The sequence below is a fragment of the Palaemon carinicauda genome, chromosome 30 (assembly GCF_036898095.1).
Source record: "Palaemon carinicauda isolate YSFRI2023 chromosome 30, ASM3689809v2, whole genome shotgun sequence".
Lineage (NCBI taxonomy): Eukaryota > Metazoa > Arthropoda > Malacostraca > Decapoda > Palaemonidae > Palaemon > Palaemon carinicauda.
Window position 1 is genome coordinate 18,565,356 of NC_090754.1, and position 23,381 is coordinate 18,588,736.

At 35.4% G+C, this 23,381-nt stretch overlaps 1 protein-coding gene across 1 annotated transcript in view; it reads right to left on the reverse strand.

Annotated features, from left to right (window-relative positions):
• The window catches only part of LOC137623679 (probable G-protein coupled receptor Mth-like 1), a 29,875-nt gene extending 7,432 nt beyond the window's left edge, over window positions 1-22,443 (reverse strand). Inside the window, exons 1-5 of the mRNA XM_068354508.1 lie at window positions 22,284-22,443; window positions 5,093-6,496; window positions 4,017-4,311; window positions 3,416-3,679; window positions 212-290 (exon numbers count right to left, since the gene is read on the reverse strand). Coding sequence (XP_068210609.1) covers window positions 212-290; window positions 3,416-3,679; window positions 4,017-4,311; window positions 5,093-6,457 — 2,003 coding nt within the window. The 5' untranslated portion in view covers window positions 6,458-6,496; window positions 22,284-22,443. The remainder of the gene's footprint in view (window positions 1-211; window positions 291-3,415; window positions 3,680-4,016; window positions 4,312-5,092; window positions 6,497-22,283) is intronic.
• Between the last annotated feature and the right edge of the window lie 938 nt (window positions 22,444-23,381).

Below are 23,381 nucleotides of genomic sequence, written 5' to 3' on the forward strand. Positions count from 1 at the left end.
TGGTTAAGGTGGGAGATTTTCGTCTTATTGTTCACAGAAAACTAACTTGGCATGGGTGGCCATGACTAGTACAACTTTCCTGATCATGGCGATAAGCAAACACTTTCACCACATTGTATGTTTGTATGCACATGTGTATGTATGCTTGTGCGTATGTATGCATTTTTTTATACGTGTGTTACGTATGTGCAAGAACGTAAAATGTTCCTACCTGATCACTCTCCAGATGTCAAAGGACATGACACTGAGCCAGAAGAATGCAGCGTGAATTGTAAACTGAGTGAAGAGTCCTGCAAAAGAAACAAATTTCATGTCAAAATGACTATAAAGATCAATTACATTTGATAAGATTATCTTTGACATTCATCCTTCTGAGATGGATAGAAAAAATATTTCTATTTTAAAAATTTTCACCAGTCATAGAAGCTTCTCTTTAGGATCACCAATCAACGCTCATTTATCTTCTTCATTTTTGTTCCTTATTTCTTTCTTCACTTATATCAATAGATGGGTGTCAGCATCTGTTGAAATTATGTTAAATACCGCAAACACTTGTAATGTGTAGCATAGAGCCATAGACTTTGTATGAACAGATGACATTAGTTACATATGTATGGAGAGAAAAATATTAAGAAATAAAAGGAGACAAGTGATAGCGAAAGCAAGACTTCCTTTATGAAATTGGTTCTTTCTAGTTACTTGTTTGACAAAGATTTAATAGAGTTTTAATAATAACCCAAATTTGAATCACAGACTGTATAAACTTGATGCATTCATCTCAAAATCAATTATGATTTTTTGGATTAGGCCTGATCTCGGTGATACATGCTATTTATTCAAAATATTATATACGATCATGATTTAGACATATTTGTGGCATTAGTCTGAAATGTCTGATCTATGATAAAACAAGTTATGATTTTCAAAGTACCTTTCCTTTGTGTTTTACATATATAAGCGTGTATATGTTATATATAATTATTTTTATTATTATTATTATTACTTGCTAAGCTACAACCCTAGTTGGAAAAGCAGGATGTTATAAGCCCAGGGGACCTAACAGGGAAAATATTCCAGTGCGGAAAGGAAAAATAATATATTTTAAGAAAGAGTAATATCAATATAAATATTTCCTTTATAAACTATAAAAACTTCAAAAAAAAAAAAAAACAAGAGGAAAAGAAACTAGATAGAACAGTGGGACCGAGTGTACCCTCAAGCAAGAGAATTCCAACCCAAGACAGTGGAAGACCATGGTACAGTGGTTATGGCACTACCCTAGACTAGAGAACAATGGTTTGATTTTGGAGTGTCCTTCTCCTAGAAGAGCTGCTTACCATAGCTAAAGAGTCTCTTCTACCCTTACCAAGAGGAAAGTAGCCACTGAACAATTACAGTGCAGTAGTTAACCCCTTGGGTGAAGAAGTATTGTTTGGTAATCTCAGTGTTGTCAGGTGTATGAGGACAGAGGAGAATCTGCAAAGAATAGGCCAGAATATTCGGTATATGTGTAGACAAAGAGAAAATGAACCGTAACCAGAGAGAAGGATCCAATGTAGTACTGTCTGGCCAGTCAAAGGACCCCATAACTCTCTAGCGGTAGTATCTCAATGGGTGGCTGGCATCTTGGACAACCTACTACCTACTTATATTTTCTCGTGCAAATGCATGTATAAACATATCGATTCAAAAAACATATATATACATATTTGTATACAGTAGATATAAAGACCTATGGAATAATGATGGGAATAAAACTAAGAGACAAAAAAGAGCAACATTGATACCAGAGCAAACTAAAGGATGAGGATGTCCTGACAACATGTAAGAAAAAGAAATAGACATGGGCAGGACATATAATAGGTAGGCATTAAGAATAACAGATTCCGTCCCTGGAGATTGCAAACAGAAGCAGGGGAAGGAAGAGAAGACGATGGAGTGACGAGCTAAGACAATTTGCTAGCATAGAGTGGGATAGAAAGACTAGCAACGGCTGATGATGATACAGTATATAATTATATAATACATGCATGCACACATGCACATATGCATTCACACATATGACCTTTGTATATATAATATTAATAACAACAATGATATTACCTTTATTTTTATTGATATTATATATATATATATATATATATATATATATATATATATATATATATATATATATATATATATATATATATATATATATATATATATATATATGTACAGTCATATGCACGAAAAAAGTATAAATTGGATACAATTATTCATAGTATAAAAAATGATTAAGAAGGTTTTCTATAAGTTGGAGGGTAGATACTTAAATATGCCAACAAAATAGAATGAATTCTACTTATACTTTAGTCTCCTTGTGATATGAGCTTCACAACCTTTATATATATACATTACATATATATTGTAAAACTCCTCTTCCCCTTTTTCGCTCTCCTCTTCATATATATATATATATATATATATATATATATATATATATATATATATATATATATATATATATATATATATATATATATATATATATATATATATATATATATATATATATACATTGCATATATATTGTAAAATTTCTCCTCCCCTTTTTTGTTCTCCAAGTGTTTTTAAAATTTTTCATATTCTTACTCTATCATGTATATTGTAAAACATTTATTTCCAATCACTACTCGAGACGATGACTTGAAAATAGACGAAACCGGTCAAGACTGAATTAGTGCTTTCATTTTTCCAAGTGACTTTTTTTTTGGCTAAACAACTCATGTTCCTTTGAGTTTTAAGACCACAAACACACTAAAGATTTATTCATTTACAGAATTATCAGTGTTAAGATTTTGCTTCTCAAAACATTATTAGAATGTTTCTGATATGTGAAGTTTCCCACTACCTTGAACGAATATGAGACCAAGATTATGAAAATGGAAATCATATCGACAACGAGGGGCTTGGAGAGAGAGAGAGAGAGAGAGAGAGAGAGAGAGAGAGAGAGAGAGAGAGAGAGAGAGAGAGAGAGAGAGAGAGAGATACGTTCGTCTAATCGTTCACAGCTAACCAACCTAACATGGGCGGCCCTGACTGATAAAGCTTTACTTGACATTGCAATACACAAACCCTTTTACCACGTTAGTGAATCCCCAATTAGACTATGTGTGTGTGCGTGTGTGTGTGTGTGTTTGCAAGTGACTGTGTCTGCGTGTTGTAGTAAATAAGAAAGAAAGAGACAATAATGAAATGCAACTCAAGAAATAGTAAATTAACGAAGCTCAAAATGGTTAGAAAATGGAAGTATTAAAAGCACTGCGTTTGCGAGAGAGAGAGAGAGAGAGAGAGAGAGAGAGAGAGAGAGAGAGAGAGAGAGAGAGAGAGAGAGAGAGAGAGAGAGAGAGAGCTTGTGCTTATAAAGACTTACCATTGAAAACGCAATGCTTATGCTCCATATGCTTCGCATACTGGATATTCACGAGGGACCCAATGTAGGCCAGTAGGAGTGAAGTCGAGTAGGAGAGGAAGCAGTAGCTCTGGACATTGAGGAGCTTCTTGGCGAAGAAGTGGAAGAGAATCAGCAGCACCAGACAAACGATGGAGATGAACATCCCTATGGAGGCTATTTTGTGCCTCCAATCTTGGACTGCAAAAGGCTGACTGATACAGTACATCACGAAGTACTTATTTACTGGAGGAAGGTAATGAAAATCAAAATTTAATTTGAGAGGATATAGCCTATCTATCTGGAAGCTCCCAGAGAGAGAGAGAGAGAGAGAGAGAGAGAGAGAGAGAGAGAGAGAGAGAGAGAGAGAGAGAGAGAGAGAGAGGGAGAGAGAGTATATCACGGTCAAACTATTATGAAAGTCATAATATTTACTATACTTACATGGGTAAATATATGACTTGTAATTTTCATTTGATGATGGAAAAATGGATGGAATAAGATTATAAAAATTAATGGCAGAATTTGATGTGTTTCAAAATATTAACATTCAATGCCCCAAGTTAACATATAAACAGCTTACACTCTTTGTAATAATCAACGCAGAACATATCGTTGTCAATTATCTGTTCACTTCCAGTCAAGTTGAGTTTGCCATTCAGGAGAAGATGATAACTGCCTTCGAATTTTAACGTGGTTTTGTAACGGCAGTCTGGGACCAGTGGCAACAACTGAAGGTCCGGAGGAGCGTCAGAGACGTCCCCTGTTAAGTTGTAGAAGGTAAGGTTTGAATTCGGGCTTCCAGATATGCAGGTGGTGTGAGATTTAACTTCTCCATGACCGCAACATTTCTTAATACACGTGGCTTCATTGCATATCTGAAATGGATGGTGATAAGTTAGGAAACAGGAGTGCTAGTTCAAAGTTGTGTAATTTTAAGGACTACAGCATTTGCTATGCACTTTAAAATACATATCTCTGGTGGGGTTTGATCCTTCACTTATCAATAAGACACACACACACACACACACACACACACACACACACACACACACACACACACATATATATATATATATATATATATATATATATATATACATATAAAATTATTTTCTATATACACCAAAACTTAACGCCCTTCTAAGTAAAGTAGTAATAATGAATGGCCTTCCATAAACCCCAATGCAGTTTTAAAATATCAGTTACTGATGATAACTATATAGTCCTTTGAGTTGTACTAGCGTCCATTTAACCCATTTACTTTACCTTGATAGTATTTTCATATCTTATTACTGAATCTCTGAAAACATGTTACCACTTAAATTGAGAATATATACTCAAATAATCTTATCGTACTCAAAACGTTCATAAAGATTAAGTGAATTTCAACGTAACATAATCACTGGTGTGTTAAAAGTGTAACACTTTAAAAATAACAAAATGCTCGTGGTTGGTAGGGCTAATCAATTGTATATACTGGAGGATATGAAGCTAAGATACATAAGCATGACATGCTTTAGAAAATGATTAGTAACTAAGCATCTTTTGTAAAGAAAGAAAGAAAAAAAAGCATGACAAGTACCAATACTTTATAGAACCGAATATCAAAAAGTAAATCTACAGACTGGCAACATCATCATATTTCTTTTTTCCTACCTCCTCTTCATCTGCCATGCACATCAAAGCTGTGTAACCTCCATCTTGTTTCTGATCTATACAATACTGCGAGGTCTGCCTTCTCATTGACAAATCGGTCCACTGGAAATAGCTTTGTACCCCGTTTGCGCCCAAAGGCACTCCCGTGTCAGGAAGGCTGATCTCTCTATACTTAAAGTTTTCTGGACAGATCAACATCATTGTCTCCCAAGAAAAACCGTGTAGAATAGAGTCTGAATCCTGCTTATTACCTATCAGAGGATCAAATGGAGATGGATTTGTTTTGGCAACACAATCAGTACCAAGTAAAATTTCACTGTTTCCACAGCACTTCTTAGCTATGACAGTTGGCTTGGATTTAGTCTCAATCCTTTCTTCAACTGCCTCATTTAATGCCAGTATTCCTTTCTCCAGTTCATGTGGTTTTGTCATCTGAGGGGGGTGTTCTTCTGTCTGAGATGAAACGAAAGAAAGGGAATCATTGGTTGAAGGTCTAGTGCTAAAGGCTTTAGTTTCATTATTAGCTGAAAAGTCATTGTTTGAATGATTTTTTTCTCTTACAAATTTCACAATATGTGAAATATCTTCTGACAAAAGAGATGTGTCGTTGATCAATAGGGCATCTTTACTTGTTGATGGGGAGAGGGAAGGCTCTATCTCTCTAGCAGTAGCCAGAGGAGCCTCTATATTTGTTGAATTATGGGAAGGCTCTCTTACTCCAGTAGTGGAGTGAAGGGCCTTTCCATTTGATGAAATATGGGAAGGCTCTCTCTCTTTATCTGTGGACAGGAGAGCTTCTATATTTATCGTTGAACCATTGGATAACTCTCCTTCTCGATCAGCGGTTAGAAGAGCTTCTCCATTTGTTGTTGGACTTACGAAAGGCTCTCTTACTGTAGCAGTGGACTGGAGAACTTCTTCAATTGTTGCTGGGCTAGGGAAAATCACTTCCTTTGTAGCATTAATCAACAGAACGTCTCCACCTGTTACAGGACTAACAGCAGATCCTACTTCTGATGAATTAATTACTTGCGAATGAGTGTCATTCACTAACGTCACAGATGAGATGAGCTTGTGATCTGTCCTATCTGAAATATTTGAGGATTGTGTTACCAGTTCCACTGCGGAAGGAGAAAACTCAAATGAATCCAGTGTTGTAGATCTGTTGGCGACGAAATTCGAGTTCCGGTCGATCGCTCCATCAGGCAACCCAACTTCAGCGAACGATTTTGCTGTCGACCGTGGAGGCAAAGAGTGGACGATTGTGACAACGAAGAAGTAAATGAAGAGAGAAGACATTTTGGGGAGCATGTGAAGGAAAAACGGTCTAACAGGAAGTGATGCCATGGTTTGTCTCCTCGCCATTCTTGGTGAATCAGGTTGAGCTTCTGTAGGTCATCACTCCTGTAAAAATCAGATAATATGGTAAAGGAAAAAAATCTTAATGAAACAAGAATAATAATTCTGCAACACAAACACTATAATATTTTAGTCCTTATAAAACTCTTTTATCAAAGGACATTAAAAATCATAAAAATGAAAACCAAAAACATTTTGCACACTTACGTTACTGCTAACAATATATGAATTTCCGTCACACCTACTGTGCTGAACTAATACCTTTTCCTTCTCTTTATAATACTTACAATAGTTTTAACTGGTTATATTGTATTTAGTACTGAATAGGTTTGAACAGTTATATTGTATCTGGTATTGAATAGGTTTAACTAGTGATACTATACTTTAAAGGTTTAAAGGTCGCTCATGAATGGCAGAGGCAAGGGACAGTGATATGGCTCCATCAGGCAGGACAGTGCCCTAGAGAATGACCCTATACATACACACACACACACACACACACATATATATATATATATATATATATATATATATATATATATATATATATATATATGCATATATATATATATATATATATATATATATATATATATATATATATATATATATATATATATATATATGATCAGCACCCAAGCCCCCTCTCCACACACGCTAGGACCAAGAAAGGACAGGCAATGGCTGCTGATGACTTATCAGATAGACCTAAACCCTCCCCCAAACACTCCATCCTTACCTCACGAGAATGGTGAGGTTACACCGACCAAAGGAACTAACGCGTTCAAGCGGGACTTGAACCCCAGTCCGGTGATTACCATTCATGGACGTTACCACGTAGGTCACCACAACCCTACTTTAGGTGTAATTAGTTATATTTATAATCAAGGTTATAAAATTGAATTGTTATATCATTACTAGTTTAGTCTATCTTCTATAATTGTGCTCTACTGAAATAGGGTGGCGACCAGAAAATTCTGTTCGATTTTGTTGAGGCAGAGGCCGATGGTGAAGGCGATCAATTGCCGGATTCATTCAAGAGTAATGAAAAACAAAAAGATGCATGAAGAAAAGAGAAAAAAATGGTGGCTGAATTAATGGGTTCATTTTAAGGAGAGAGAGAGGAAGAGAGAGTGTAAGATTAATGATAAGAGAAAGAGAGAGAGAGGGAGAGAGAGACTGTATGATAAATGAGAGAGAGAGAGAGAGAGAGAGAGAGAGAGAGAGAGAGAGAGAGAGTAATACAAGCTTTTAATAATAATAATAATAATAATAATAATAATAATAATAATAATGACTTTAAAGATAAATATAATTCCCCATAAAATTCCCAATGCTTCAGTCCCAGTGAGGCAGGAGGGAAAAGCGAAAATAAAGTTAATATCCATTTCCCTTTCTTTGTTTCCTCTTTTTATTCTCCCTAACAGAATTAAATTGCCAAGAGAGATCATCAAACAAAACATCCACAATTTTCAAACGCAGTGCTCAACACCACACCTATACACATCCACATATTATACTGTATATTAACATGAATAATTATGTCAATTGGGATTACAAAACGGCCCAGCGACTGATTCTTTCATTCGGAACTCTCTTTCTGCCTCAGTTTTACATTTCCTTCTTTCAGAGGTAGAAAAATCCTTATTCACTAAAAGGGTTAACTACTGCGCTGGAATTGCCAATGGCTACTTTACTCTTGGTGAGGAGAGAAGACTCTTTAGCTATGGTAAGTTGCTCTTTTTGGGGAATGATACTCCAAAACCAAGCCATTGTTTTCTAGTCTTGGGTACTGCCATAGCCTCTGTACCATGGTCTTCCACTGTCTTGAGATGGAGTTCTCCTGCTTGAGGGTACACTCAGGCACACCATTCTGTGTGCTTTCTTATTTCCTTTCCTCACTGGGGTATTTTCTTTATTAAAACCCTTGGGCTTACAGCATCCTAATAACCCAACTAGGGTTGTAGCTGAGCTAGTAATAATAATAGTCTGTCGCTTTCCTTCCCTTGTGGTGAAGACGCAAACTTATCAACGCTTGTCTGGTCTTCTTTGACTTACAGCTTAAAAATCTTATCATTTCACCCCGTCCTATTAACATCTGTATTTGAAAGGAATCAAAGTAAAACACGAAACGTTCAAAGTGCTGATGAATAAAGTCCAGATAAAGTTACATTCTTATCTCTTCCAAAATCGAGGTCCACTTAGGGTAATTGTTTTTGTAATGAATATGAAACATTTATGTGTGTAATAAAGAGGCTGCAATGGAAACATATATTGTAAGTAGTTCTGAGAAAACAACAAATAGAAGGCATAATTACTAAAATGAGTCATTAATTCTCTGCAGCACTTGTTTCAAATGACTTCCGTTGTGGTGTCAACTGGCGTTCCTTTGGTTCACACTGAAAAGGACTAGATCCTTCATAGCTATATGAATACATAGATTTGTATCATTGATGGTTTTGTTGCTACTCAACATGAGGCCACAATTATATTGCAAAACGGTCTCTAACCTGTTAAGAAAGATTCAACTGCAAACAGACTATGACTATTTGAAAAAAAAGAGAAAAACAAACAACAAAGGAAAAACACACAGAATGATAATCAGATACCAATCCACAATAAATAAACATTATATGCACTTACAACTAAAGTGAAAAAAAGGCCTGGAGTTGATATCAACTGGATGTGTGAATTTCAGTCACTATTTTTAACTCTGTAGGCGCTTTTCGTTTTCATTTCGACACGATAACACCTGCAGAGTGCAAGGATTCCAGTTCTATACACAAAACACAGTAAGTGATTGTCAGAAAATCACAACTACTATCGACACAAACGGCACTTTTCAATGTTTTATAAAAAAAAATTTTCATTGCCGACTAATTTCATCGTTTTACGGATAAACAATGAATATGGTTTCTAGCATTTTGATTATATATCAAAATAACTCGACTAACACTCAAAGATTTAAAGTCTGCTCATGAATGGCAGAGGCAAGGGACAGTGACATTGCTCTAGCAAGCATGACAATGCCCAAGAGACTGACCATATATACATATGATCAGCGCCCAAGCCACCTATCCATCCAAGATAGGACCAGGGAGGGCTAGGCAATGGCTGCTGATGACTCAGCAGATAGACCTACAGGCTTCCCCAAACCCCCAACCTTAGCTCACAAGGATGGTAAGGTTGCAGACACTAAAGGTACTAACAAATCTGAGCGGGACTCGAACCCCCGTCTGGCAAACACCAGGCACAGACGTTACCAATCAGGCCTTAGCAACCCTAAATTATCCATTACCTTGTAGTGTCACACATGTTCCATTGAAATTCTTAAAATTTGAAGGAAAATTAGTGATGAAATTCTTATTCCAAAATGGGGCTCGACCCAACACGGTGGTCAGAAAACCAATAAGATGGTCTTCCATTGCCTTGGGTTCGAGTTCTCTTGCTTGAGGGTACACTCGGGCACACTATTCTATCTCGTTTCTCTTCCTTTTGTTTTGTTAAGTTTTCATAGTTTATATAGGAAATATTTATCTAAATGTAATTGTTTATAAAATATATTATTTTTCTTTGTTTCCTTTCCTCACTAGGCTATTTCCCCTGTTGGGGCCCCTGGGCTTATAGCATCTTGCTTGCCCAACTAGGGTTGTAGCTTAGCAAGTAATAATAATAACATCATCTAGTCGTTTTTCATTGGTGTCAACATATTGCATAAGCTTGCTTCTCGTTATTGAGGGAGCATGTATGGTCAGATATCCCCTCTGACTGGTCTGATTTATAAGCAATATATTTATGTAAATCTGCACCGTTAAAAATTTGCATAAAAAAAACGGCAAATGTCTGGCAACATTTATTCCAGGATTTTTACCGTTTTAAAACGGACCTCTATACATAAAAGAGGGATATTACGGTCACCAACCAGTATAAAATAACAAAGTAGGTGAATTTACAGTCGCCTGTATTTTACTGAAATACGGTTGAGAACAGTACATTTTTACGAGAATTTTCGGTTAAAATTACCGGCTTATTTTTTCTAACAGTGTATATAACAACTAAGATAAAACAATATTCAATCTAATGTTTTCTATGTTTGCTCTTAGTCATTGGAGTTTTGTTTTTTCTACTCCAAATAAGAGAAAATTGCAAAAGAACAAGCACCATTGACCTCTGACTCAAAAAGTAACGTCCCCCTAAATCATCTTATGCATAAAGATGGGAAAATATAAAACGGAGGAAAAATTAAACTAATAACTGATTGTTAGGTTCGTCAACTAGCTTAAGAACGGCCAATACCATACGACCTCAAACTACAGCAATATTTAACTGAACAGAACAGGAGTTCAATTAACTAATGGTACAAGATTTATATTGTATATCCTAATAAGTAATGATTCATTTAATCACTTTACCTGAAATCAATGTCGTAATTGTAAATTCTAATACAGTACTAGGTCAGGACTGAAGCATGTTCGCTATTACTTTTTTTCTTATTATTATCTTTACTAGCCAACCAACAACCAAGGTTGGAAAAGCAGGATGCTGTAAACCCAAGGGCTTCAACAGGAAAAAATAGCCCAGTGAGGAGAGGAAATGAAGAAATAAGCACTACAAGATAAGTAATGATCAATTGAAATAAAATATTTTAAGATCAGCAACAACATCAAAATAAATCTTCTATATATAAACTATGAAAACTTATAATAAAAACAATAGGAAGAAAAATAAGATAGAATAGTGTGACCAAGTGTACCCTCACGATAAATACATGGAAAGCTGGCAATAGTCACTGAAGAACAACATTTGAATCAATAAAATAAATTTATGAAATGGATAGTATGAATGATTGGGCGTACGGTTGAGCTACTTACCTAGACTGTTAAAAATAATCCGTAATTTTAATCGGAAATTTTCTGTAAAAATATACTGTTCTCAGTCGTATTTCAGTAAAATACCTGCAACCGTAATCTTTTCCCAAGGTCTATAAATACCAGGTCAGCCAACGCGCAGCTTAAGCTGTGAATCACCCATACTGTGACGTCAAGCTTCCCCGTCTCACACACGTGGGTAAACAAAACAAAGGACCGTTGCCATAGTTAGCTACCTCTAGAGGTAACGTAAACAATAGGAGACGCTGTGTCTATTATCATTTTATTCATTCATTCATTCCGTCACTAATAATGCCAAGTAAATGCGCAGTATTTGGCTGTTATAATAGACATGATAAAACTGAAAGCTACAAATCTCCGTATGTGGAAACACCTTAACATTGACCCTCTTGAAAATAGGATATCTTTCATAAATCCTAAGGCAGAAAGAGAAATTTTTGTTTTCTCAGATGTTTCACATTTAATTAAATTAGTTAGAAATAATTTCATTGACTCCGGTTTTTTCATCAAGACTGGAGAGAGTATTTCAGATGATGGCATACGGGAAATGCTTAATAAAACCAAAACAGAATATGGGCTTGCATATAAGATTAATGAAATGCTTTTAACTGTAACAGGTCAACAAAGACAGCGCGTTAAATTAGCAGTTCAGTTACTGTCTAGGTCATGTGCCAACTGATTAAAATATTTAGGTTAAAAGGGACTGTTGGAGTGTCAAAACTGGAATCATACATCTGATTTTATTCTTTTAATAAATGATTGGTTCGACATAATGAATTCTTCCTCCATGTATGGAGAGTTTGGTAAAAGCAATGTTTTTGGTATTGATGTAGAAAAACAAACAGGTACACTGCTCAAGGTAATCGAGGTAATGAATACTATGAGAGTTAAAAATCCTAATACAAAAAGTCTTTTCAAGTTTCAGAAAGGAATAATTTTATCATGTAAATCTACCATTGCTTTGTTTGATATGTTAAAAGGCTCTTATAGTATTGACTACCTACTTACATAAAGACTAAATCAAGATTGCCTTGAACATTTCTTTGGGTGTATAAGGCAAATGGATGGGCACTATGATCATCCTCATGCTGTGAACTTTAAATTTCGGCAAAAAAAATGTTACTAGGAAAGGAAATTAAAGTATTAAGAGAAAAGTGTAATATCACCACTGTTGAATCTCATGAATCACCCAAAGACGATGAATCTATCACGAAAGAAAGGGACTTAGCTTTAGAAATATGCCTAACAACGCAGATATTCAGAAATTTAGATTTTGATTTAGAGAAAGATGCTTTAGACGAGGAAGAAGACATTTTGAGAGCAAATAAAGAAATAAAGAAAGATATTGGGGGAGTAATTGAGGAAGAAGCTCTTAAATACATTGGTGGATATATTGTAAAGAAGTTAGGAAATAAGACTGAAGAAGTGCTAAGGAATGATACTTGGATAGCATGTGTTAATCGGGGGGAATTACATACACCTTCTAGTCAGTTTTTTTCACAGTTGTTAATAATGCGGGAGATTTTTAATGCTGTACACGGGGAAACTCTCATGGAGGGAAAAAATTGTTTTAAAAAGCTTATTGAATTAAAACCGTCTAGTATTGAAGTTCCTGACGATGTTATTGCTTTTTTGTTAAGATATCGGTATATTTTCGAATGCAATTTCTTAATAATTTGATAAAGTATAGAAAACCTCAAGGACAACCATGCAGGAAGGCCCTAAGAAAAAAAAATGAAAGTTGTAACTCAATAGAATATTTTCCAAAGGTAAAATGTTTTATTTACATTGACTGTGTGATAGACCTACGTTCTTAATGGGTCTCGCCAACACTAAGCCCCTTCAGATGACGTAGGTGCGCAGGAGAGGCTTAAAATCAGTAAGCTGTCTGGCTGACCTGGTAAATCTGGACCGTGTCTTTACCCTACTTTGTTACCGTAATATCACGCCTTCGCGTCAATATATCCGTTTTTAAAACTGTAAACTTCTGGCAACGTTTATTCCAGGATTTTCACAGTTTTCATCACGGTAAATCTTTTAACAATGTGGACCGTGATTGCACGCATATAACTTGGTCAAAACCATATAAAACCGTATCTTAAAGCAAGTGAAAATGCTTGTTCATGGCACGTTCAACGGTGGTATCACACAACATGGCGAAATAATCAATCGCCTTTTGGTACGCTGCCCTGAGGCTATGAAGCTGAAGCCAATTAAAGAATTATACTCAGATAAAAAAAAAAGCAAGACGATTACCCTTAAAACCAGCAATCATCTTAAAGGCATGACCTTGGCTGAGAAGGTTAGCCAGTACTTCTCACAGTTTGACTTGCACTTTTTTTGTACAAATAGTTTGTTTGTTTGTCAAATTACTATTGTTTCTCATTTAATGTTCTTCTCTGTCTTATTTCTTTTTATTTACGTATAGACATAGAATTTAGAGAAATCATGATTTGCTAGTCATTGGTATTTTAGGCTTTGTTCATACGAATTGTTTTCTTTGAATAACGGCAAAAAAAAAAAAACTGAATTAATATTATCGACAACAACAACAAGGTTAATTATAAAAAATATCATTGATAATAATAAAAATGTTTCTACTTTACAACAGAACTATAAATTGGCATACAGAGAAATAATTTCAATTGTTCAAACTATTAAGAATATAAAAAAAAAAACTTCTTCAGGAAGACTGTTATGCAAGAGTCCTTGATCCTTCGAATGCTTGAGCAAGAGACGAACAGAAGGGTACTCCTTCTAAAATTAGAAGAAGAAGAAGAAGAAGAAGAAGAAGAAAAAGAAGAAGAAGAAGAAGAAAAGGGTCGCTGTTAAATCGCAACAGGCAATGTACACCTTAGTTCCATTAGGGAATGACTTGCTAGAAAACAATGCTACATGCAGGCAAGGTCTCTCTCTCTCTCTCTCTCTCTCTCTCTCTCTCTCTCTCTCTCATACATTCACCGGAATGAACGTTTCCAATTTGTCTTCTTTATTTCTTTACTTCTGTCTGTCTTTCCTCACCTTTGTATCTTTGTGATTGAGGAAAGATAGGTAAATATTTTAGATGATATTCCAGAAGACTTAATTCCATTTTGGTGTCATGATCTTTCAGTCGATGACCACTGGATTGTAACGCCAGTTACACATAGCAATAAATAAACCAACCAATCCATTCTGTGCATTTATATTAGGCAAAAATGCAAGAGACCCCCTAGTCAAGTAAGGGTTTCCAGAATCGGACTCTTTTCTAGACTGAAAATGTGGCTCTGGAAACGTTATGGGATTTCCTCATTACAATAACGTCCAATTTATCTCTAAACGTTCCATTGCATCCGATTGAGGCACTCTAAGCTTTTCTCATTCAGGGTTGTCTCGGGTCGTAACATCCAACGATTTGTATTCAATACTGGTAGAGAAGTTTGCTTACTTTTACTCGTTCCAAGTTCTTATAAAAGAGGATGTTTGCCTCAGAACCGCCAGATTTGGAAGCAAAATAAAACAAAGTAGAAATTATTCAAAGTACTTACCGACGATTATAGCTTGTACTGAGCAGGATTAATGGTACTGAAAAGTTTTCCTACTGTATCTGACGTATTTTTGCCGCGTCTATTGACCCAAAGAAAGATTTAAGTCGCTTAGAACCCGATTCATCCAGAGCAACTTTCATTTGACCCCTGATATCCGGTCGGGATAATACTGATGGCCGGATATAGCGATGGACTATGAAGAAATTGTAGGTCTTTAACTGTTCATTTTTGGTTTCTATTTCTCTTTATATACATACATAAACACACATATGCGGACGCGCGCGCGCACGCGCACACACACACATATATATACATATATATATATATATATATATATATATATATATATATATATATATATATATATATGTGTGTGTGTGTGTGTGTGTATCTTCATTAAATGCTAAAGCACTTATGGCATCAGTTAATTTAAGACAACACTTCTCTAGTTTTATGTATCTTTTCTTGAAAACAAGAACAAGAAAAGATACATAAAACTAGAGAAGTATTGTCTTAAAATAGCTGCTGCCATAAGTGCTTTGGAATTTAACGAAAGTTGCCTAAGATGTTAGAACAACTACGCCCCAAAGGCCATTTTTATTTCATAGGCATTAGTTTTCCTAAAAGAAGAAAGGACTTAAGGAAAACTGATGAAGTGAAGGTTGTTAGGTAAAAGGATGGCGATGACGTATCAGAGAGAGAGAGAGAGAGAGAGAGAGAGAGAGAGAGAGAGAGGGGGGGGGGGGAGGAGGTAATGGTCATCTTGCCAGCTAGTCATTTTAGCAAAGAAGGTATTTCACTCCTTGCCATCTTTGGATGGGTCTACCTTCTCCATGTCCACATCTGCATTTTGTTGATTAACATAAAATTGCGCAATCGGACGCCTACAGTCCTTTACTCATCGGCGTAGGATATGATTAATAAATTCTTGTTAGAATGTTTTCCTATAAAGTCATTTTAATTATTACATACTCATAGATACTTCCATGCTTTACATTACTATAATGAAAAAAAAGAAGGTTAATGTAATTTACGTAACAAAAACATAAACATTCAGCTGTAGAATGTAAAATAATAAAACCTATAAAAACTATGTGAAACAATTATCATATAATTATTGCAACGGTACTTTTATACAATTACATAGTATATGATCTATACAATTTCAATATTTCCTTTTCCAGTCGCTGTTTCAATAAGTGTCTTTGTATTAATAATAATAATAATAATAATAATAAGTATATATATATATATATATATATATATATATATATAATGAATTCACCCACACCACCCCATTAGAAACTCGAGAGCCAAACCCGCGTTACGACTGAAGAATTCAAATTACATTGAACTCACTTGGAAAGGTTTGTAACTTCCAAACCAAGCTCAGACGTCCTGACAGGAACAAGATCTGTTATGTCTTGTGATTTTCACTACATGATATAACCAAGATGATAATCGTGATCGACGTATTTTTTTGGGTCATATCAAGGTGTTTAGTGAGAAGGTTTTCAATCTCAACTTCAGAAGTTCAAAATTGCCAGCGAATGTTTTAGTGTCGGACAGGCTGATATAAGATTTTACATAGTTCATGTATGATTTATCTATTTTAACGTTAGTGATCTTAAGATATTTTATATTCATTATTCATTACTTCCCATAATCATTTATTTCCTTATATCCTTTCCTCACTAGAATATTTTTCCCTGTTGGAGTCCTTGAGCTTATAGCATCCTGCTTTTTCCACTATGGTTGTAGCTTAGCTAATAATAATAATAATAATAATAATAATAATAATAATAATAATAATAATAATGATAATTTAGTCGAAGCCTTACGATGTTGAGACAAACTTAAGGTCACAACGTGATATCATACCCCGAGAGGTACACTCGGAAACCACAACTGCCGCGTTGTAGTTAGGAAAGGGGAAGGGGATGGGAAGGGTTGAATCTGTGTGTGCATATCTATCTAACTCTTTAGCCATCATTTTCGACGGGTTACGTACTCTAGTAATAATGATAATATTCATATATACTGTATAGCGCAGTATGTCCACTATTAAATTATCAAATATGATTTTAGCAGATTTCATGTACTATAATATATTCACATCGATTTGTATAGACGTTGATTGAAATAAATGGTTAATGGCGGCATATAATTTATGTTTTAACATACAATCCCATGTATAATTGATGTACTTGTTATGTGTGTAATCATAGGCGATAATTCCTCGACACAATCTTCAAGAAGTCGTGTCGGGGTAGGGTCGCAATCACATGATTTTGATGTTGTCATAATAATCTGAACATCTCTATCTGATACAGGTTTGAAGCTAGAAAATTCTTGATCATACCTCTTTATGTTTATGTCTATGTCAATATGATTAATTTGGTTTATGTTTGCAAGATCACTGAATCCTTACTATTTTGTCCACACCAAAATTGTTTGCTAATTGCTTCGTGTTATTATGTGGAGGTAGGGGTGAAACTTGTTCTTGTCTCCTAAGATTGTTTATTATATCAAATATAGCCTTCTCACCACCAGAACTTTTACTTACACTCCCAGAGTAAAAGCTCTTCTTTGCTTTCGATATCATATTTGCCATTGACATTCTTTGATGTTTGTACGTTTCACGGTGAATAGTTAACCGAGTTTTCTCCAGTAAAAGGCTATTGTATTTATACATGTATGAATTACAAAGGTATATTACATAGAGTTCAACTGGCGTTAATTAAACATTCTGACCACCTATAAATACCAGATGGCAGGCGTTGATAACTAATTTCTAGGAGCCATCTTTACAAATGAACTTGCATGGGACCTCCACCCGCATTTCTTGTATATTGCTAGCTTTAAGAAAACGTTGGAAGAGTTTTGGAGCCAGACATTAGGAGGTTCAATTTCAAGAAATCATCAATACAGATCACTTCTCTATTTTTTGTGACTTCATTATAAGAAAACACCATCACTTAAAAAAACTGATAAAGTACCGTAAAGTTAAAACCATCAACATCAGTAATTTCAAACACGTATCAAGGATAAACAAGCACCCTTTGAGCAAGCTAGAGTAGTTATCAGGCCTGAGTCACCTTGGATAAATGATCGGATGAAATCTGGGCGGAAGAAAAGACGCCAGTTAGAATAACTCTGTACCTGGTAGTAAGACGATAGTGGTTAAAGTGACCAGTGTTAAAAGAAGCATATAGGTGTGCAACCTCATCCTAAAAAAAAAATGTAAATAACCAACTGCCTTTCGAAGAAGTAAGCACAGAAATGATCCCTCTGGGCATGCGCAATAGACATACAAATGGAAGCTGTGCAGCTTGATCCCTATCCTTATTTTAATGCTTCGTCCACTCAACGTCATCGAACAAGGATTAACCCTGACCATCTGTCGACAGTAAGCATAAAAAATATTGCGTAATTTTACCAATAAGCTTGAGCGATTGTTATGGGTGAGAGAGATCAACATTAACGATGCTTTCTAACGATACCCGAGTTGATTGGTTTACTATTCGGTATGAATTAACATGAGTTTAGCCAATGAAAGATATCTACTTGGAAATTAAAGCTCTATAATAGAGAATGGAAACAGTATGCCATTTTCTCATTTTTCTTTCCAACCTAACTTTTGGATTTCCTCCTGTCGACCCACGTCTTCGGCTGTCCTAGTTTTGATTAAAACGACACAGGCTTATGTTAGCCACGTCGAGATTCATAGAAGATCTGGGATAATCATGAAGTGTTCTTAGAGACTTTGTAATTTACTCTCTCTCTCTCTCTCTCTCTCTCTCTCTCTCTCTCTCTCTCTCTTGTCATAACTTATTTCGGCGTCAATAACATTGATGTCAAGATGCCAGAAAACCTCAAATCAACCAATCAATCAATCAATCGTCATAACTTAGAGTTTGATGAAAGATTATCTAAAAACTGAAACATTCTGTTAAAAGTTTAATCGCTAAACTCTTAAAAATGTCCTTTCTAATATAAATATCTATTTTTGCAGGTCGATGGAGTTGCCCTGGGTTCCCCTTTAGGGCCTTTGTTTGCAAATATTTTTATGTCATCTTTTGAAGAAAATTTTTAAATAGTTGTCCAGACTCTTGTAAGCCAGTGTATTATAGAAGATATGTTGATGACACTTTTGTGTTATTTAAACAACCATGGCATAGTGAAATGTTTTCAAGTCATAAGCCACCAAAATATGAAGTTCACTATGGAAAAAGAAAACAACAACTCTCTACCTTTTTTAGACATTAACGTAAGCAGAGACAATAGTGAATTTATAACATCTGTGTATCGGTAAAAGACATATACTGGACTTGCCAACAATTTTTATAGTTCTTGTTTTTTAAATTTTAAACTGAATGAATGCTATATACACACTTGTTTATAGGGCTCTGCGTTATTCCTCGAGTTGGTCACTCTTTCATAAGGAGATTTTATTTTTGGTTAATTTTTTCAAGCAAAACTCTTACTCTGAAAATATGGTTTACAAGGTTATTAACAAGCTCCTCTCACGACATTTCTCCACTCTAGTACCATCGTATAATGTAAAAAAGAAAAATATTTTCGCTACAATTCCTTACCAATCTGACAACAAGTTTTCCATCAAACTTAAACAAATAATAGAAAAAGAGTTCGGCTGCCTTAACATCCAACTAATCCCAATCAATCCACTCAAAATTAATGTATTTTTTGGCTACAAAGACAAACTGCAGACCTTCATGAGGTCCAACATCATTTATAAATTCAAGTGCCCGGGATGTCCCGGTATCTATGTTGGATCTTGCCGAAGGTTGTTGCAGGTGAGATACTGTAGTCATATGGGATACAGCTTTAGAACGGGTCAGAGACTTGGTAACCCAGAATTTTCTAATATAAGGAATCATGCCGCCATTTGCAAAACCCAAGTAAACAAAAAACATTTTTCAATTATTGGTGGGACAAAACATAGCGAATTTTTAACTACCCTTGAATCATTATACATTAAACGCCTCGTTCCTTCTTTAAACTCTAACGCCTCCGCTTCTCCTCTTTTCTTAGCATAACTGAAGTCGTAGATGGGTAACAATTCTACTCATTCGTTCTTCGCCTTTTCCTATGGATGGCTTGGTGAGCACTGGTTCTCTTATGTTTCAATGTTTTAGTTTTTCACGATTTTCTGTTATAAAATCAATAATGTTTTGATATTCTTTTACTATTTTGTTTTAAATTATTGTATAAATTTTAAGAATTTTATATTTATATCTTTTACAGATTGATAATGAACATTGCAATGTTCGAAACGTTTCCTAAATAAATTATGGCCTTTTTACTGATGTGTTTTGGACCCTGCTGCACACCATATATATGATCTTCACCTGTAATCCCCTATATATATATATATATATATATATATATATAGTTTTTTTTTGCATGGAAAGACTGACTAAACTCTCTGAGTGAAAAGATAAAAATATAATAAAAATATATGTGGAAGCCTTTAGTTGTCGTATCGTACTTACGCCCAGTGAAGATACGCTAACCCTGGCCCGGGTTGAGCTCTGGACAACGCACTGTATAGCTATTGCATCATGTTATGCCATCCTGGAAGCTACGTTGCGACCGAATATAATTTCCTCAAATTTTAAAGCCTTCAGTGATAGGAACATTATAAAATACTATAGAAAACATTGCCACATTTTGAGACATAACTAGCCAGGGTAGGGCTAAGTTCAAGAAAAAACTGGACATCTTGTTTGAAACACCATGTAATCAGGAATTATAAAAAGCCATGGCAGGATTAACCATGATATATTAAATTCCACGTTCTGAGGACCCTTTGATAGATTCAACGACCCCCTCGTCGAGAAACATTGTTCCAGAACATTGTCCTGTCCCTTGTCGCTCACGAGACACCTTTAAGCATTTAAACTAGTTTCTCTGATGTTTGAATAATAGAGTAATTCCTTAATAAAAAGAAATAAAAAGGGCTGAGAAAACGAATGTGATCATTCTCCCAATTGAACTGGACGCAAAAACTCGATCCGTTAGTGAAAGTTGGGTGTTCCCCGCCCCCCTCTCCCCCCTCTCCCCCCCCCCTAAAAAGAAAAAAAAAAAAAAAAAACTCGCTTTGAACGGGTTACCTGACTCACACGATTACGTTTTCGTTTTAGGAAACATTTGGGAATCAATTAAAGAAAATATCTTAGTGACGAAACGGTTTTTTTTAGTCCAAAACTCTCGCCAGTGGTCCACATCAGGCCCTTCTATCCCTTCCATTTATACATTCCAGTCATGGATTGTCATTTTAGAGAGACGGGTTGGCAAGTTTTCCCGCCATAGTGTATATATATACATATATATATATATATATATATACATATAGATACTGTATAAGCTATACATATATATATATATATATATATGTATATAAATATAAAATGTAATATATATATATATATACACACACACACACACATATATATATATATATATATATGTATATATATATATATATATATACCTTTCTGAATAGGGATACCTTAACGTGGTGAAGAGGTTTGGGTACCGCTATGATCAGTAAGGCTATACTAGTCAAGGCTGCCTATATTACGTTGGTTTGTTGTGAGTGATAATAGAAAAAGTCTCCCGCCGTCACCAATTCGCAGTGCCCAGCGTGGTTATGAAAACTGGCCGAACCCCAGACATGAATAAGGACACGTTTTAGGCCTTTGTCCTGCAGTAGACAAGAAACGGATGCATTTGTTGTTGTTGAAGATTAGACCTCAGATTGTTTGCAATGACAACAATATGGAATAAGCACATGTTGAAGAAAACATTTCGACTTATAAATATTGATGACAAAACTAAGGAGGCTCATATCTTCGGCCACTTCGAATTGCCAATATAGAGGGCAAAATTTGAGTTGGCCTACTCATTCAAGTGGATGTTTTGAGTTATTAACACCGGCCCCCCCCCCAAAAAAAAAAAAAAAAGATGTCCATTTAATGACTGATTCATATCCGTATAATGGTGTCACACAACTGAAGTACCACAAATGAGTATGTGTGTGTGTGTGTATGTATATGAATGTGTGTATGTTCGCCCTGTATAAATGGTTATAATGCACAAGGAGAGAGAGAGAGAGAGAGAGAGAGAGAGAGAGAGAGAGAGGTTGTCTTTCAATTCACCTGAAGAAAAATTTAAGATTGAATCAGAAAATTACAGTAAACAAATAGCTAACAAGTTCTGGGGATAAATTGTAATTGACGACTGATTTTCTTAGTCATTTGCAGAAACAAGTGAAGTGTTTTTCTTGTAAAGCATCAGCATTTATTTGTACACCCAAAGTTTCAGTAAAAAGCAATTTCCTGTTGTCACATTTAACACAAAAATGCCATAGAAGCACAATTTCACACTTACCTCTGTGAAGGATGTCTAAGTTGTGTTTTTAAATTCCATTTCAACGTTATGGTCTCTTATCAATAGAAGGATGGTGTCAGGGTAAAAATCTTTCTTGATTAGTCGAACGCAACTGTCTGGGCTTTAGGTTTCTTCTGGAATGTTATACATTAAATTGATAATTTTCAGAAAAACAATTTTTGATTGTCAGGAATAACCATCACTAAACTTCACTCATTACAATTGTCATTAAATTCTACCCATAGACAGAATATATTTAGCTGACACCGTTGTTTTAAAGGCTTCTAGGTAATCATATAGAATGAGTACAACTGAATCCCCAAGGAAAGAATTGACCCAGTAGGTCAACTTTTCAATGCTGCCAGACGCACGATTAATGGCAACAGCAGACAGCGCAGAGAAAGACAAAACTCAATTCCCACATGCAGTTTTTTTCCGTCATTCTCACATTGTCTCGGTACGTAAAACTAAGAAAGAAATCTAGTTCATGTGACCAAAAATCCTCTTAAATGTTGCTAACTGTGAATAGATAATGTCTCCCTTTCCATCGAGTACGAGAAGTCCTACCCAAACAAGACGAAGTCCAGCAGCTATGTCTTCTTTGAAACAGGTTTTGCAGGATCGTAGAAGGTGGAGGACAATGGAAAGGTACAACCCAAAAAAACCCAAATGCCTTCAGACCCCCAATAACAACCCAAGAAAACCTAAATGCCTTCAAACGCACAACAACAAACCAAGAAAACCTAAATGCCTTCAGACGCACAACAACAACCCAAGAAAACCTAAATGCCTTCAAACGCACAACAACAACCCAAGAAAACCTAAATGCCTTCAGACGCACAACAAACCAAGAAAACCTAAATGCCTTCAAACGCACAACAACAACCCAAGAAAACCTAAATGCCTTCAGACGCACAACAACAAACCAAGAAAACCTAAATGCCTTCAGACGCACAACAACAAACCAAGAAAACCTAAATGCCTTCAGACACACAACAACAACCCAAGAAATCCCAAATGCCTTCAGATCACAAACAACAACCCAAGAAAACCTAAATGCCTTCAGACGCACAACAACAACCCAAGAAAACCCAAATG